At 35.4% G+C, this 16,044-nt stretch overlaps 1 protein-coding gene across 40 annotated transcripts in view; it reads left to right on the top strand.

Annotated features, from left to right (window-relative positions):
* The window catches only part of ABLIM1 (actin binding LIM protein 1), a 200,855-nt gene that overhangs the window by 120,234 nt on the left and 64,577 nt on the right, over positions 1–16,044 (top strand). For 39 of the 40 annotated variants that reach the window (XR_015743487.1, XR_015743484.1, XR_015743486.1 and 36 more), the window contains exons 5-6: positions 2,973–3,099; positions 3,852–3,945. Coding sequence is in view for 35 of the 40 variants with exons in the window: in XM_087932695.1 (XP_087788821.1) it covers positions 2,973–3,099; positions 3,852–3,945 (221 nt within the window). In the remaining 5 variants the exon portion in view is untranslated. Of the gene's footprint in view, positions 1–2,972; positions 3,100–3,851; positions 3,946–7,423; positions 7,663–16,044 lie in introns of those variants that run through there. The other variant, XM_087932703.1, reaches the window with a different exon arrangement.

A 16,044-nucleotide genomic window follows, 5' to 3' on the forward strand; every position in this document is an offset into this window, starting at 1 on the left:
TCATAACTTCTTGACTAATTTATAGATGGGCATCTTCATCATTTCTTCTTCTGTACTTTATTTATTTTCTTGTTTGTGAGGTACAACATTTAGATTTATTATTCTTAGAGGCAAGATAAATGTGCCTTTCAAAGATCTTATAATGCAAAGGACTTGAAAGATTTCTATGCTTGAGAAGCAATTTTTTTTTAAACTGGATTTTTGAAGAGGACAGATGAATATTGACTAACTGTTAAAATTTAATTATTTTTTCCTGTTTTAAATGTTTGAATATTTTTTGAGTACATAGAAAAACTTCATAACTAAATACTACATATCTTAATTTTTTTATTTTGAATGACTACTTGGGGCAATTTAATTGATTTGATATCAAAGAGAGTACTAGTAATATTGCAATTATCTTGGAGCAATTGTGTAGTTCAAAAATAGACCACAATTCAATGCTTATATTGTGAATCAAGACCATTTGAGCATACCTGATCTGTGCTACTTGATGAAAACTAAGGGTTCGTCCAACTGAACTTAAAATATTGCATAGGAAGCAAGATACCTTGGCAATTCAGATAAATGGTCAAACCTGTTCTTTTTGTCTGACATATTTTTCTGCTGAAAACAGCATTAAACACAAGATTGTGGCCTAAGAGAAACAGTTTACAATCTGGTCCACAAGTAAGGATCCTGCTTCCTCTCTAGTAGGGAAAAGAAATTGATTGTATTATGTCACTATTTTATCAGATTCAATTATGACTTAATTAATTGGCAAGATTTCTCTAAGGTTTTGGATGGAAACTTTCCCAGCCCCCAGCCGCCGTTAAAATTAATTTTGGACTTTCTGCATGCAAAACAGATGCTGTACTGCTGAGCATTGGCAGGCAAAATAGCCAATAGGCAGGTATTATGGGAGATGGCATGTAACAAGATGGAAAAACTGACATATCCAAGATCTAATGCAACATTCATTGTCATAATTTGATTGGATTAAATTCAGAAACATTTATGCTTAGAATTAGACTTAATGAATTCACTGAGACAAGGTGGTGTGTGTGTGAGAGAGAGGGGGGGAGAGAAAGATTTCATAAGAGGCTTGCCATTGCCTGCTCCCTATGGTAATGTGAGAGTGACCAGTCCAAGATCACCCAGTTTGCTTTGTGCCTAAGGTGGGAGTAGAACTCACAAATCATCTGGTTTCTAGCCTGGCGCTCAGCCATTATACCACACTGGTTTTCTAAATTTAATTCCCATTGATATTGGTGCATTTGCTCTAAACATTATGCTCTGGATCCATTATTAGATTTTTTTTTAATGGAGTATCTCATCAAGGTATCTAGCCAACTTTCAAATCTATCCAGAGTTGAGCCTGGTGATTGTATGGGAAACCTCCAAGAAAACTCAGTTCAATAAGCAAACAATTAAAAAAACAAAATAATAAAAGGTAATACATTTACATTTTTAGTTTACTTTGACTTTCCTGGTCACTTATTTTAATTAGATAGGAAAAGAAATAGAGAAATTGTCTTCATTCGTGAGGAAAAGAAATGCTTTGAAATTGAAAAGGAAGTCCCTTGGAATCTATTTAAGGAAACTGTTTAATATCACAATTCTATCATGATAAAATGTTGTGTAGTTTTAATGTTTTCCTCTTATTTTTATACAAATGTTTAAAATGTTGCTGCCATCTAGAGGATTGAAATGTGATAATGTGTAAAGATCAATTAGACATAGACATAGAATAACTTTATTGTCATTTATGGCCTGTCGGCCACCGGTCCCTCAAGCAGCCAAATCAGAGAAGGAGGAGGCGGCGTGGGAGCCAGAGTCAGCACCAGGACAATTTGGGAGCTCTGAGGGGGAAGAGGGAATGGAGCTGGCAGACACACACACACACACACACACACACACACACACACACACACATACACAGAGAGAGGGGGGGCGGAGCTGTCAGCCCTCAGATGGGGAGTCAACAGCCCCAGGTTGATGAAGAAGAGGAGGAACAGCTGGGTCCAGTGCCTGATGTGAGGCTGCACAGAAGGCAGAGAAAGGGAGAGCACTGGAAAGCCTTAGGCCTATCCTGGGAAAGGAAGAGCCACCACTGCTAGCGAGGCCGCAACATAGCTCTAGGAATAAAAGGCAGGGGCTAGAGATGAATAGGTGTGGCAGACAATTATTAATCTTCCTGCCAGATAAACTTGTTTGCCTGCAAGAGAAACTTTTTGCTGGGGCTGCCGGCATTCCTGAAAATGGAGTCTTTTGAGTTCATGTCAGAGGATTTGTTGTGTTTGGCGAGCTGGGTCAGAACATCACTTTGAGTGTACACTAACCAGCATACATTAAAATGAAACTTGGTTGCATAAAGCTCTTAAAGGGTCATCACCTCCAATATTTGCTACATAAACATGACAAAATAAATAAACAGACATACAAAATTATGCATATATCGACATATATTATATGACGAGAAACAATGCAGTCTAATTCAGATGTATACATGTACATAAAGAAGAATAAATTAGTAGAGAGAGAAAGAGGGAAAATAGGATTGTCAACCTCCTGGGAAGATATATTTATTTATAGAAATTATATGAAAAATTAAAATTAAAATGCAGAAAAGCAAAATGCAGAAATTATATGGAAAATGAAAATAAATAAATATTATTGCTAAACCAGCATATACAGTTATAATCATCATTAGGCAAAGGTGATAGAAAACTGAGTTGCATTTCATGGAGGCCCCTTCTGTAAGAACATCCCCACCACACCACACAGACAAATGTATATATTGTATTTGTATATTGTGTATGTATATAGATATATATGTATATAAATAAATATATCTATGAAAATTTCTGTAATTCAGAAAGCTTCTTTTATTGAGCTGTTTTAAAATGATGGCAGGTGGGCTAACTTGGGAGTAAGTACATATGGATCAGTAAAATTGAGTAACCTGGTGTATGTGTCTTGATTTCTTTCAGATTGTGCAGGCTGTGGAAGAGATATAAAGAATGGACAAGCCTTACTTGCTTTGGACAAGCAATGGCATCTTGGGTGCTTCAAGTGCAAGGCCTGTGCGAAGGTTCTAACTGGAGAATACATCAGCAAGTAAGTCTACATAGAAATTAAATTGTTTAACAGGGTTTTTAAATAACTGGCATTTAAATCCTTTACATGAAGAGGACTCAAAATATCTGCTCTTTATTCAGGTGTGAATAATTTTTCTGCCCTGCAGAATTTATTCCTTTAAAACAAGGGTGTCAGATTCATGTCGGCATGGCGGTGTCATGTGATGTATCAGGACTTTTTTTCCCCTTCACTAAACTGGGCATGGGTGTGTCCAGCTCATGATGCATTCAGTCCACAACCAGGGATTTGACAGCCCTGCTTTAAAGGAAGCATCATTTGAACCGTGGAGACAGAAAAAACACTTGTTATCTCCCATGTGACATCACATCAGAACATGTAAGATGTTCTCAGAATGCTGAGAACAACATGTCAGAGGTATATGCTTACTTGATTTGTCATGTTGTTATTACAATGTTCTTTGGGGCTAAATTAGGCCAAGAGATAGCTACTTAATGAGTTTGCTAGCTGAAGAGAAATTTAAACCTGGATTTTGTTTGCCACAATTCAACCATTAATGTTTACATTCTCTGACTGTCAAAAATGTATTTATGTTGAAAGGTAATAAGTGTAGGGTGAGACATGGCTGATGAGAAATCTGACAAGCTGTGTACCATAATGCCTTCCTTGTGTTCAACCAAAAATATGAGGACATCCAAGGGAATGGATGTAAAATAATGTGTATTGTATGTAGTGTTAGTGAAGCTAATTTCTATTTTGTGGATTACATTCAGAGATGGCGCCCCTTACTGTGAAAAGGACTATCAAGTTCTCTTTGGGGTCAAATGTGAAGCATGCCACCAATTCATCACTGGGAAGGTTCTAGAAGTAAGTAATATGTAACTTTATGTGCAGTTGTTTGTTATATACATAAACGTATGTATATGTGTGCATTTATTGATGTGTATTTTATGTTATACAGGAACAAAAGATACATATTATTTTATGCAAATAGACTATGATCAGACTTCATGTTTTGAAAAAAAAAATCTACATGTTGTTTGACATCAGAAGCAATGAGCAGCAAGGCCTTTACACAGTGAAGATATCTTTGGCATATTTTATCTTATATATATAGCCTATAAGAATCTTGACAACTCAAGATAACAATGAAATAACTCTTTATTAACTTGTAGTTGTCATCTGAATATAAATACTCCAGCTTTTCATGGTAAGGTTGAATTATGTGATACAAAAATATATAGTAAAATTTAAAGGTTAACAAAAGCAACCACTACACAAGTACACTTAACTTTCAGTATAAAGGAGAGGGAGGGAAGACTGTTGTATAGTGCAATCCAGCCTTTATTCCTGTTCCTCTAATCTTCACCATTAATTTAAAAATGAAGCATTACTACAGCAAAATGGAGATATTTTTGACATTTATGATGTTTGAATATTTTCAAATTTTGGCTACTATTATTTTAAATGTTTGTCCATCTTTGTGTACTTTTTAACAGTTTCCTCAGTATATTTTATTCAATACACCATAGTAAGATTTACATATATGTTGTAAACATACAGTATTTCACTTCACTTATAGTAAAGGTAAAGGTTCCCCTTGCACATACGTGCTAATTGTTTCCTGATCTAGGGAGCAGTGTTCATCTTCGTTACAAAACCAAAGATCCAGTGCTGTCCAAAGACATATCCGTGGTCATGTGGCCATCATGACTAAACACCGAAGGCACACGGAACGTTGTTATCTTCCCACCAAAGTGGTCCCTATTTTTCTACTTGCATTTTTACATGCTTTGAACTGCTAGGTTGGCAGTAGCTGGGACAAGTAATGGGAGCTCACTCTGTTACGTGGTGTTAGGGATTCAAACCGCTGAACTGCCGACCTTTCTGATCAACAAGCTCAGCGTCTTAGCCACTTACAGTCACTTATAGTAAGGAGCACTATAATAGTAGAAAGTAAGCACCAGAGGGCAGCACCAGATTTTGTAAGGAAGTGATTGTATGGACAAAGGCTGTAAGTAACTAGATTTTGAACCCCAATTCTTTTTCATAACAGTAGTTTTAAAGATAATAGAAGCATGATATAATACTTCAGAAAATGTACAATTTTGTTTTGAGAAGTAGAGGAAGGCAGCTAAAGTAATTTGCATTTTTAAACTTATCGACTCTTAATACTTAATTGAACATATATTTAATAAATTCTAAATGTTTAGCAAAATATTTTAAAATGACAAAAACAGTGTATGATATTTAAATTACAGTGAAAGAAGGCAGAAAATATAAATCAATCAATGGAAATAAACTAGTTTAAACTACCTGAACTTGAAAAAAAAGCCAATTGTGTTTCTATTGGGAATGCATTCCCCAGTCAAAGGGCCACCATTAAAAATTGTCTCTCCTTTTTTGATATATTGGAAAATACTGCCCTATGACAACTGGAAATTTGGAAGAGTCACTTCTTACTTTATTTGGATCCAAGTCTTTTATAAAGACTTCTAATTTTGTAAGGAATTATAAAGATAAATACAAAGGGTGTGGATCAATTTTGGCTGAATGTGGGATCTCAAGTTGAAATAAGATGTTTTGGAACAAATCTTTTTTTCCTGGGAGTGGAACTGATGTCTTGAGTTCATTTTATTGTAATACTGGGCCTCTAGGATGCTCACATTCTGATTTGTTTATCTAGAACATTGTTTCATTATAAAAATGGTCAGGAAGCAGCTGCCATCAGTAAATAGTTTTTGTTTTTTGTGCAAAAAGAGATAAGTATTTGGGCAATGAATCATAGAGGGAAATTTGATTTTAAAAAATACCCTTATTCAAGTCAGTCAAACATCATAGTGAATGGAACATTTTTGAAAATTGAGAAATGCTTATTAAAATGTTCCACACATCACACATACATCAGAGAGAGAGAGAGAGAGAATATTTATTTTAAGGTATATAGCAACATTTATTTCTGACTCATATTCTGACAATTTGGGAAGTAAAAATTTTCTGAACACCCATTTGTTTGCCAAAAAAGAACATTGATGTATCAGTCTAACTTTGTGCAACAGGTAGATTATCTTGTGCAAGGTTGGATTTCTGTTTTGTGTGTGGATGAGAACAAGGAGTTATAGAGTTGCCAGTCTTAATTATGCCTATTATCATTTTGAAGAATCCAGACCCAAGCCATTGCAACTGTCATTGTTCCCAAACACCTCCCCACCCGCCAAAATTCCCCGCCACACAAGCATCCACACAACAGGCCAAGTAATACTGTCCAGGAGGTCACTGATGGTAGTACTTAAGTTCATTGTTAAGTGCAATTATAGCACTTAACTTATTGTCCATCAGAGATAGTATGGACATCCTTGGGGAGCAAGAGTTCAAATGACAACATTACAGTATGTGCAAAACTGTTATTAGAGCCACTATGGTAATTGTAATCAGTGAATTCTGTATCCGATTCCTTTAGTAGCTTTGAATTTAAGACCACATGGGAAATTATATCGCTTGTTTTCAGTTCAAGAAAGATACTTGACAGGTGTTACATGCTACATTTATATCTGTCTATTTTTCCCACTAGAATTTGCTTAATTAGAATTATATCAGTATTTTTTTCCCTTAAGGAATAGAGTCTCACTGAAAAAGAATTAAGCTGCCGAATCTGAAATTACAATTAACTCAACCTAGTTGCTAACCCACTTAGATTGCAGCTTTAGTAATGAAAAATAGATTTAGTAATGAGCTAAATATTTGCCAGAGAAAATTGAATGCATTAAACAATAAAAATAAATACATCATACAAAGTTCTCCCTGATTTCAAGTTGTTTTCCAACATAAGTTGTAATGACCCAAATTATATATACACAGTAAACATAGTATACACAGTATACATAGAGGACTACATTAAATAGATATTTGCAGTTAAATGTTCTGTTCACATAAAGTTGCAGTGTAGCTTGATAGGAATCTTATCAAGATAATTGAATTAAATGCAATTTTTAAAAAGTCAGTTATAAATGTAAGGACTCTTGAATGTGAACAGAAGGGATTTAGATTTAGGTGTAACACATATCAACTCAACATACAAAGTACAGTTAATTGAATATCTGCTTCTTTGAGAAGAATTGATCCTTTGCTTTGCTTGGTACTAGAAGGAAGCCCTAATCCCGAAGATTCTAGATTCAGCGGGAACATTCAGGAGCAACATTCTGAACAATTCTACTAAAATTACTACATGTTACATAAATGTAGACAAATGGTACTGCCTCACCTTAAGCAATAAACATCCCCTTTTCTTTTTTCCATAATGGATTGGTCCATTTATTGCTAGCTTCAACCGAAAAGCTCGAAAAATCTCTCTGTTTCTGCCCTGTGAATGACTGTTCAGGACCAACTACAGAATTGTGAAGAGAGTGCTGTGCTTTGGATTAGGAACAATATTGCCAGAGTTTTCACTGTGATAAAATGATCTGGAAGTTATTTCATGTCAGCAAGATGACTCTCACAGTTATTTAAGGGAGTCAGAGAGAAATGGAAGATGCAGCTCCTTGAATGATGAAGTTTTAAAACATATCAAAGAAGTCTTAGCAGAAGGTAAATTAATTTTCCTGAGAGAATTGTTGAATATGCAGCATTACAATTATTTAAATAAAGCGTGCAACTTTAAAGGAAGAGACAAATGAGGGAAGGAAAGTTGGGATGACTGATCCAACTGTTGTTACCATATAGCAAATAAATAACTAGAACAAAATACATGTATGATATATGAATTTGGTGTGACTTCTTGTCTTGAGAAGTATAGATGCCATGCAAGGAACAAATAAAGTGTGTTTGTGTATGTGTTAAATCTTTTAAGATTTCTCATTAACCAATGCTATTTCTATTCATCTTAAAAAATATGACACATGGGCAAATGTTTCACTATTTAGTTTACATAGAAGCAACCATGAATATATTTATGGAGAAATTAAAAAAAAAAAATACATCAATGTGGGAGAAATATTAAAGCCTATGTACTTACTTTAAGTAAACATATAGAAAATCAGAAAGTAATTATAATTCATACTTCGGTGAAAGAGATATTTTTAACCTAAAACTGATGACGTGTTCATGCACACACATGCACAATCAATACACAGAATGAATATTGAGATAGATAACAGCCTACTTTTAATCATTAGGATCTGATAATGTATGTCCAGATTTATGAATTAGTTTACAAAAATGTTCTTTTAAAAGAGGTAGGTTTGTTGTTGTTTTTCATTCTATTATAATTAATTATGCACTATTCTTAAAGAGAAGTAGGATATAAATGTTTTGAGAAAAGTAATTATCTCTAATAAGCATTATGCTATCTATATATAAATACTGATTAAAGTTTTTGCTTTTGATAAAATTGTGTGATTCCAGGAGCATGTCTACAGATATTTTTCAGTTGTACAAAGATTTCAAGATTTCATGCTTGACCAAATTTCAAATACAAGATTTTGAAAAACGATCCGCAAAAGCTTTGGGACAGGGATTTGGGTACCAGTCTGTGGCCTGATTTCTATCAACATCAACCAACACATTTGCACATTGCTAATGAGCACCAATAGAGGACATTGAAGCAGAATCTTGAAGCATACATTATATGAAACTGAGATAATATTTTTGTAGAAGCTTGTGACTGTAGCATTTAAGGAGACAGAAAAGATTTTCTATGTGAGCTCTTCTGAGATTTATTTATTTATTAGGTTTTTAGCCAATCTTATTATTTTATAAGTAACTCAAGACTTTGAAGTACATAATACTGCCTTCTTCTATTTTCTCTACTACAATGACCCTGTAAGATGGATTGCGCTAGAGAGAGAATGCTGGCCCAAAGTCACCCACCTGACTTCTATGTCCAAGGCGAGAACTAGAACTCAAAGTCTCCTAGTTTCCAGCCTGATGTGTGGTTTCTAAACGCTACACCAGACTCTGATTTTCTGATGTTAGACTGGTTGTTCAAAAATATTGGTCAGGTTTCCTGATAAACAATAAGTATACTTCCAAATACCTTTTCTTCCTACTCCAAATAGTTTTAGCATAGTAGTTTTATTCCTTCCCTCTGTCATGTCCCTGTTGGAATCTGAATCCAAGGAGGAAGATGAACAGCTGACAGGGAGTGGGAGTGTGGCTCCGTTGGCTGTGGAGGAAACTGGGGAAGGGCAAAGTCCAACTCGGCAGAGCAGGGAAGAGGTAGAACAAGGGAGAAGGAGGAGGAAAACTCAGGCCCAGCTTCTCTTCATCCTAGGCCATGTAGGGAGGAATGGAGGAGAGAGCAACATGGGTTGCATGGCTTACAAGTGAGTTTAAAAGAAATGCATGCTGAGTGCAGCATCTGTTGGGAACAAATGTGAGTTTATCTTGTGTGTACTTTGGTTATCTGCGTTCCTGGCATCCTCCCAACTGTGTTGAGTTATTGCTGTGCCTTCACATCTGGAATTCCTTCTCTTGTCCTGCTAATTACCTTATTTTTCCTTGTTTGGACATATAGTTACAGTTTTTGTTGACCATGTTTTAGATTTCATTTTCTGCAGCCAAAGGCTGTTCCTGGGACAGTTTTTTCTCTAGCCAGAAGGTAACCAGGACACTGGGGGCAAAGTTGGAGCTAATAAAGGGACTCATACCAATTATCTGACTGTGTTGCCTTATGCCCTCGGTCATCACACCTATCTTCCTTCCTTCCTTCCTTCGCTCCCTCCCTCCCTCCCTCTTCCCTCCTCTCTTCTTTCGAATTGGACTAGTAGATAATTATTCATTATACATGTGTGTTTATTTTAGCCCTAGTCCTGATTATTAGGATTTGGTTTTTTAGCATGGATGTGTGGTATTTGGATTCAATCTCTGCAAAGTATGATAATCCAGAAGAAAGTTATAGCTGTTTTAAAATGTTGCAGACAGATCCTTCCTTTGTACATTCCAATGTACTTTTCAGAAACTGGATCCAAAATTAAAGGTCCTTGGTACTCTCTGAGCTTGGTTGTTTTCTTGCAAACATGTCATTACCCAAGCTAGGTAACATCAGTGTTAGTCATGATCACTAGCACTTATGATGTTACCTAGTTTGGATAATGAACTGTCTGCTAGAAAACAACCAAAGTCAGAAAGTACCAAGGACACTTCATTTGAACCCTGAACTACAAATATTCTCCTTTATTTAGTACAAAGTACTGCATAGCCTAATGTGCAGCCTTAATCTGCAACTTGGTTAGAAAATGTCAGTAGTTCTTACTTATTGACCACTAATTCAGTGAATATTTGAAGTTACAACAATGCTGAAAAATAACTTTATACCCAATTTGTCATCATTTATGACCTTTTCAGCATTCCTCAGTTACATGATCACCATTACTGTCAATATGCTATCTTGTGGTTTTCTTCCCCCCCCCCCACACCTTTTTCAGAGCAGAAAGATTGAGGGGAAGGGATTTCAGGAGAATAATGCATGCAGGAGAATCTTGCATGCATCAAAAGCAATCTAATCATACCAGCCAGCCAGGGCTGGGAGGTATGGGTGTGCTATTAAAACAGCTTACAGTATTCTATTGAATCTCTTCTCCATTTTTTCTGTTCTGTGGAGGTGGTGGTGGTGGTGGTGGTGGTGGTGGTGGTGGAGGAGGAGGAGGAGGAGGAGGAGGAGGAGGAGGATGATTAACAGATTAACAGATAATCAGAGTTGGAAGGGACCTTGTAGGTCATCTAGTCCACCCCCCCCCCCCAAGTGGGAGACCCTATACCATTTCTGACAAATGGCAGTCCAATCTCTTCTTGAAAGTCTCAAGTGATGGCACTCCCACAACTTCTGAGGGCAAGGTGTTCCATTGGTTGATTGTTCTCACAATCAAGGAGGAGGAGGAGGAAATGCAAACAATTTCTGTAAGCAACCTTCCCTTTACTTGAAACTTCTGCTGCTAATATGATTGCATAGCTTTTAATATGAGAAAGAGCAGACATCTTACTCTCTTGATATCTGATTCTCTCCAACCTCCCTGCTTTGTGAGGACAGGTAATGGTCAGGCAAAGCAGAGATTCCCTACAGAAATTGCTTGCTTTACCCCACCTTGCAAAGAGATTGGAAAGATTGGAAAGTAAAAGTTTCAAGAGAGTTAGATGTTTGTTTAGCATGCCTATGGCTCCCAGCCCTAGACTGCTTTACAGTTGCATTGCTTTGTTTGTACAAAACAGCAAAGCAGGCACTCCTACACTCTAAAGGAAAGAAGTGGTTGGGAGGCAATGAAAATCTAAAATGTGAAACTGACTTTCTACCTGGGAAGTATAGTCTCAGTCATGTGATGTCCACTTAGTGGCTTGCTTAGTTTAGCATCAGAGTTACCAGTCTCAATTAGGGCCATTAAACCAGAACTGCTTGCATATTGGGTAGAACAAATTAGTATTTTGACATGGGCAAAGGTGAAGCATATTGCGGTCAGCTCCTTTAAAACTACTGTTTATCTTTCGTGTCATAAATTTTAAACTGATATATTTTATAGTTTATGTATTTACTTTTAAATGCTTCGCTGATTACCTAAAAGAAAAGCTCTGAAAGGGGAACCAAAGGAATAGTGAAATATCAGAAAAGTATGTAAAGTCTTCAGAAAAAGGCTATAATGCTAACTAGAATAGCTGAGTTTGCCCCTCATTATTACATCATGGAAAACATAATCAGGGAATATGATGTAATGAATATTGAATTGTCCTGGAAAGTATCATACTGCATTTGCTATCAACCCATTTTGCCATGTAATCTTTTAAGATCCCTCTTTAAGAAAATAATTTATAAGCGGTTAATTACTTCTTCAAGGCAAAGAGAAATTGATGTCAGTACTGTCTTTTTTTAAAGGTTGGGAGAAATGAAAAATTTGGAATCACTTGCTAAAGAATTCTACAAATATGTTAAAGATTTTTTTTTTCTCTTGCTCTTGCCTATCACTTTTATCCTATCCTTTTCTCTGAAAGAATCATGCTATTTTCAACTTTCCTCTTAGTTTTAATAAATGCGTAAAAGATGTTACTGTCTCACAATCTTTATAGTGCTGCATATCCATCTGCAGGGGAGAGGGTAGGGACTGAACGACAAAACTTAGCAAGCCAAAAGACATGTGCAATCTCACAATGAAAATATAAAGATGGGGTGTTTATTGTATTTATCATTTCTACATCTTTGAAGTTTTGACTGGCTGCTTATGCAGTGAAGAGAATTCTGGGAGAATACATGAAAACAGGTCTGTAATTGTCCCTGCTACCCATTCATTAAGGAGATCAATGGGGGTCTGTTACTTGAGAGCCCTTTAATTTACTTGCATAAGTTCAGTAACACATGTTTTTTTTCTGATTAGTGTTATCATTGTATTTACTTTTAAACCTTATGCCACACTAAATATAATTTTCATTGGAAAAATAAAAATATTGCTTTTCTTTTTATTTTGTTAAATAATTCCATAATAAATTAATCCTCTGGGTTTCTTTCAAAGAGAGACTGTTTTACACTGATAGGGCTGTTCTGAAGCATACATAGCATTGACATTTTAACATGCAAGAAGCACGTACTTGATATTAATTTTTTGTCACTCAGGTAAAGAAAAAGGTGTGCCACCAAGAATCTATAAGGAAACGCAGTGTTGGGATATTGGAGGGTAACAAGTGAGAAACCAGTTTTTCAAAAAGGATGCAAGGAAGATTATGCATTCGAAGGAAATTATACAGTGTTCAGTTCAGTGTCTTTTTTGGGGAAAGCAAAAATGACCAAGCTCATAGAATAATGAAGAGAAATTAACACAGGTTCTGCAATAATAAATTCTTCCTCACCACCTTCAGAACAGGGGAAGGAGATGACCATGTCAACATGATATATAGTAGGACATTCAAATGTCATCTTTTGGGGTGAAATATCTTGTTACTATATTTGGTGTGCCCCCCCTTAATTTTATATCTGGCTATTATTTCATCAAAATTTTGTCTTATGAACTCTGTAGTTGCATAATGATTAGTACTTTCGTATCCATGTAGCATTTCAATTTGCATTTCTCTCCTTAAATTTTAATCCCAAATATTTATTTGTCTATATGAATCTTGTCTATTAAAATATCTACACCAGTTAGAAATAATAAGGGATATGGTGGGCACTTTTCCCTGGTTCCTTTTCTCAATGAACAACTCATGCCAAGTGTTCTACTTGTTTTAATTTTTACTATTTGCCATTGATATATACTCTCCACCTAAGTTCATTTTCTTAAAACTACTAATAAAAAAGGTTATTTGAAGTTATCGAAGTCTTTTTCAGTATCTAAAATATTACTGCTATCTTTTTTTTGTAACTGTTGATATTTTCTAATGCATTTATTTAAAAAAGTTACTGTCATCCTTAATTTTTTTCTTGAAATACCATATAACCTGTTTAATGCATTATTTCAGAAATATTCTATTCCTCCATTTAAAATGATTATTTTATTTTTCTTTGTTATCGAAATTGGACTATGATCTGCAACTGTGATTCAGATAATCTCTTCTTACTTAATGGATGATATGAAAATCTTGGAGATCCAGCCAGGAGACCCAGCACATGTCAATTCTGGGATGCTTTCCCTAATAAAACATCTAGTCTTTTCTTTTTGAATTTTATTCAGGACACATATTAAATCCAGTATGTTTATATATTGAAAGGTTTCCCATATTTTTCCCATATTTTTCTGGAGAAAAGATAAATGCTAGAACTACTTTTCGGATATGCATATATAAATCACCAGGAGAATTTGCCTTGGTTCTTTTAAACTATACCATGCTACATTTTATAGATTCAGTTATTCCGGCTATCCAATCCATTAAAAAGAATCTGATGATAATTCATTATTTTTTCATAAACTTAAAGTGGAGACACTTTGTGAATGTTCCGAAAGACTTGCAGTATTTTCTAGTTGATTGGCTCAGAATAAGAAGTACATTTGTTAGCATTATTTTTTGATTGCTTATCAAATTTGCTGGAATATCCCTGTTAGCAGTGGGGTTAATTAATAGATTGTAACAATACAAATAAAGCAAATGGGTCTGGTAGAAAAAGATACAGTATATCCTAATCCTTAATAGGATTATTGCTAGCCATACCTTCTGTCAACTCAAGTCAAGTCTTTACTTGATTTTGAAATAGAGCAAATCTCTGCAGAGAGAACATTTCAAGATCAAAACATGACTACAAATTTTAGAAAAGCATTTTGAATTTTGTCTCTTCCAGTTTTCTGGAGCTGAAGTCCTTGCAAAGTTTTGTCTTCCAGCCCTTATTGCTTGTATAATTTTTTCTATCACATTTCAAAAAACGAGCACACAAGTATTAATTAGTGAGAGGGAAGCAAAAGCAAATGATATGCCATCTCCAAATACAACATTTAAGTAGTGCTACCAAGCTAAGAACAGGGATGGTTCTACCTGTTTGGCCCGATTCTATAAAAGCAATAGTTCTGAAGAGCAGCTGGCACTGAATCAGTTCTCTCTGAAGATCTTTTCTTCAGTTGGGCCCACTGACCAACCCACACGGGCTCCAGGCTGTCTTTTATTCTTACCTGAGTTGCTTTGCACAGCACAGCTGAGTGCCGCACGTCAGCAGGAGATGGTGATTGCTTGCAGGAGAAGTTGTTTTGCAAGTACTGTGGATGCGCACGCAGCAGAAAAGTTGTTTTGCAAGTACTGAGCACACATGTGCAGCAAAACCGCGCACTCACCGAATTGGTTGTTATGCCAGTAGTATCCCACCCCTGGCTAAGAAGTACTATAACATGATATTGCATTATAAAATAACCATCCAAGAATCAAGACTTGTAACATGTAAAAAATGCACTAGAAGAAAATAAAAAAAGAGTTATCTATAGCTTTTGAAGGTAGCTGAAGTAAAGCCATACCATTAACGATTGATGTCTCTGTTACATAAAGTGTTCCATTAACATTCCAGGGTCATAAGCTCCTAAGCAGCATAAAGCTGTTTCTGAGTATATACTCCTCGCTAGAGAATACTAAAACAAGGGCAAGGTATAAAGAAATAGGGTATCATCAAAGATATTAGTAGACCCAGGTGTCAGTGTAGTGAATTACTGCTGTGCAAAAAGAAACCATTTCATGGGTGGAAGAAATAGAAAGCAATCTTAAGTAGCTTCATTTTTCAGTAAAAGCAATCATTTTTCAAATGGTTAGATAGAAATTATTAAAATGGAAGAAGTGAACCCTGCTGTTCAGTTGTAATACCATAAAATGTATTATTTTGGCCAAAAGAAAAGATATGTTTGTAATTAGCATCTCCTCCAGATCCATTGGCAGTCAAGTAGCCCTTGTGATGTCTAATAATGTGTATTTCTACATCCCAATGGCAGCTCCCTTGGAAAGAAGCGCAGAATGAGGTCAAAAGTATTAGAAAACTATGTTCTCTTACTCAGACAAAGGGACAAACATCTCTCACAGTATTGTCCAGTGTTTCCAAGATTAAAATAGTGCAATTGTTCAAAAAGCATAGAAATGCTTATGTCACTTAGAAGTAGAATGTAAATCTTAACTGTTATTCATTGTAAAGAGAAAAATCTCCTTACACAAATTTGAGGCTAAATTTTAGCTTAATTTACAGTCACATCTTATCATTAAAATTAAGCCTGCAATTCCTTTTTATCGGATAGATTCCTAAGTTATCAAGCCTTTATTTTTGTACATTAATATGAAACAATGTTCCATTTAAAGCTTTTATCTTCATTTCATAGTACTGTAGAGGAAGGGTTAATTGATACACAGAAGAGTATATGCCATAGTACAGAGGAATTTATACACAAGTTATACATTCATCTTAAAATAATGAAAAATTAAGTAGTTGTGGTCATTTACAGTATTAAAGACCAGTAGACTGACTACCATTTTATATGATATAAGTTGGAACTTTGCAAGGTTCCATTCTGTCTGGTTAGTGCAGTTACAGAAGTAGAA

Source organism: Pseudonaja textilis, chromosome 4 (genome assembly GCF_049901715.1).
Source record: "Pseudonaja textilis isolate UNSWEBS1 chromosome 4, rPseTex1.2, whole genome shotgun sequence".
NCBI classification, from domain to species: Eukaryota; Metazoa; Chordata; class Lepidosauria; order Squamata; family Elapidae; genus Pseudonaja; species Pseudonaja textilis.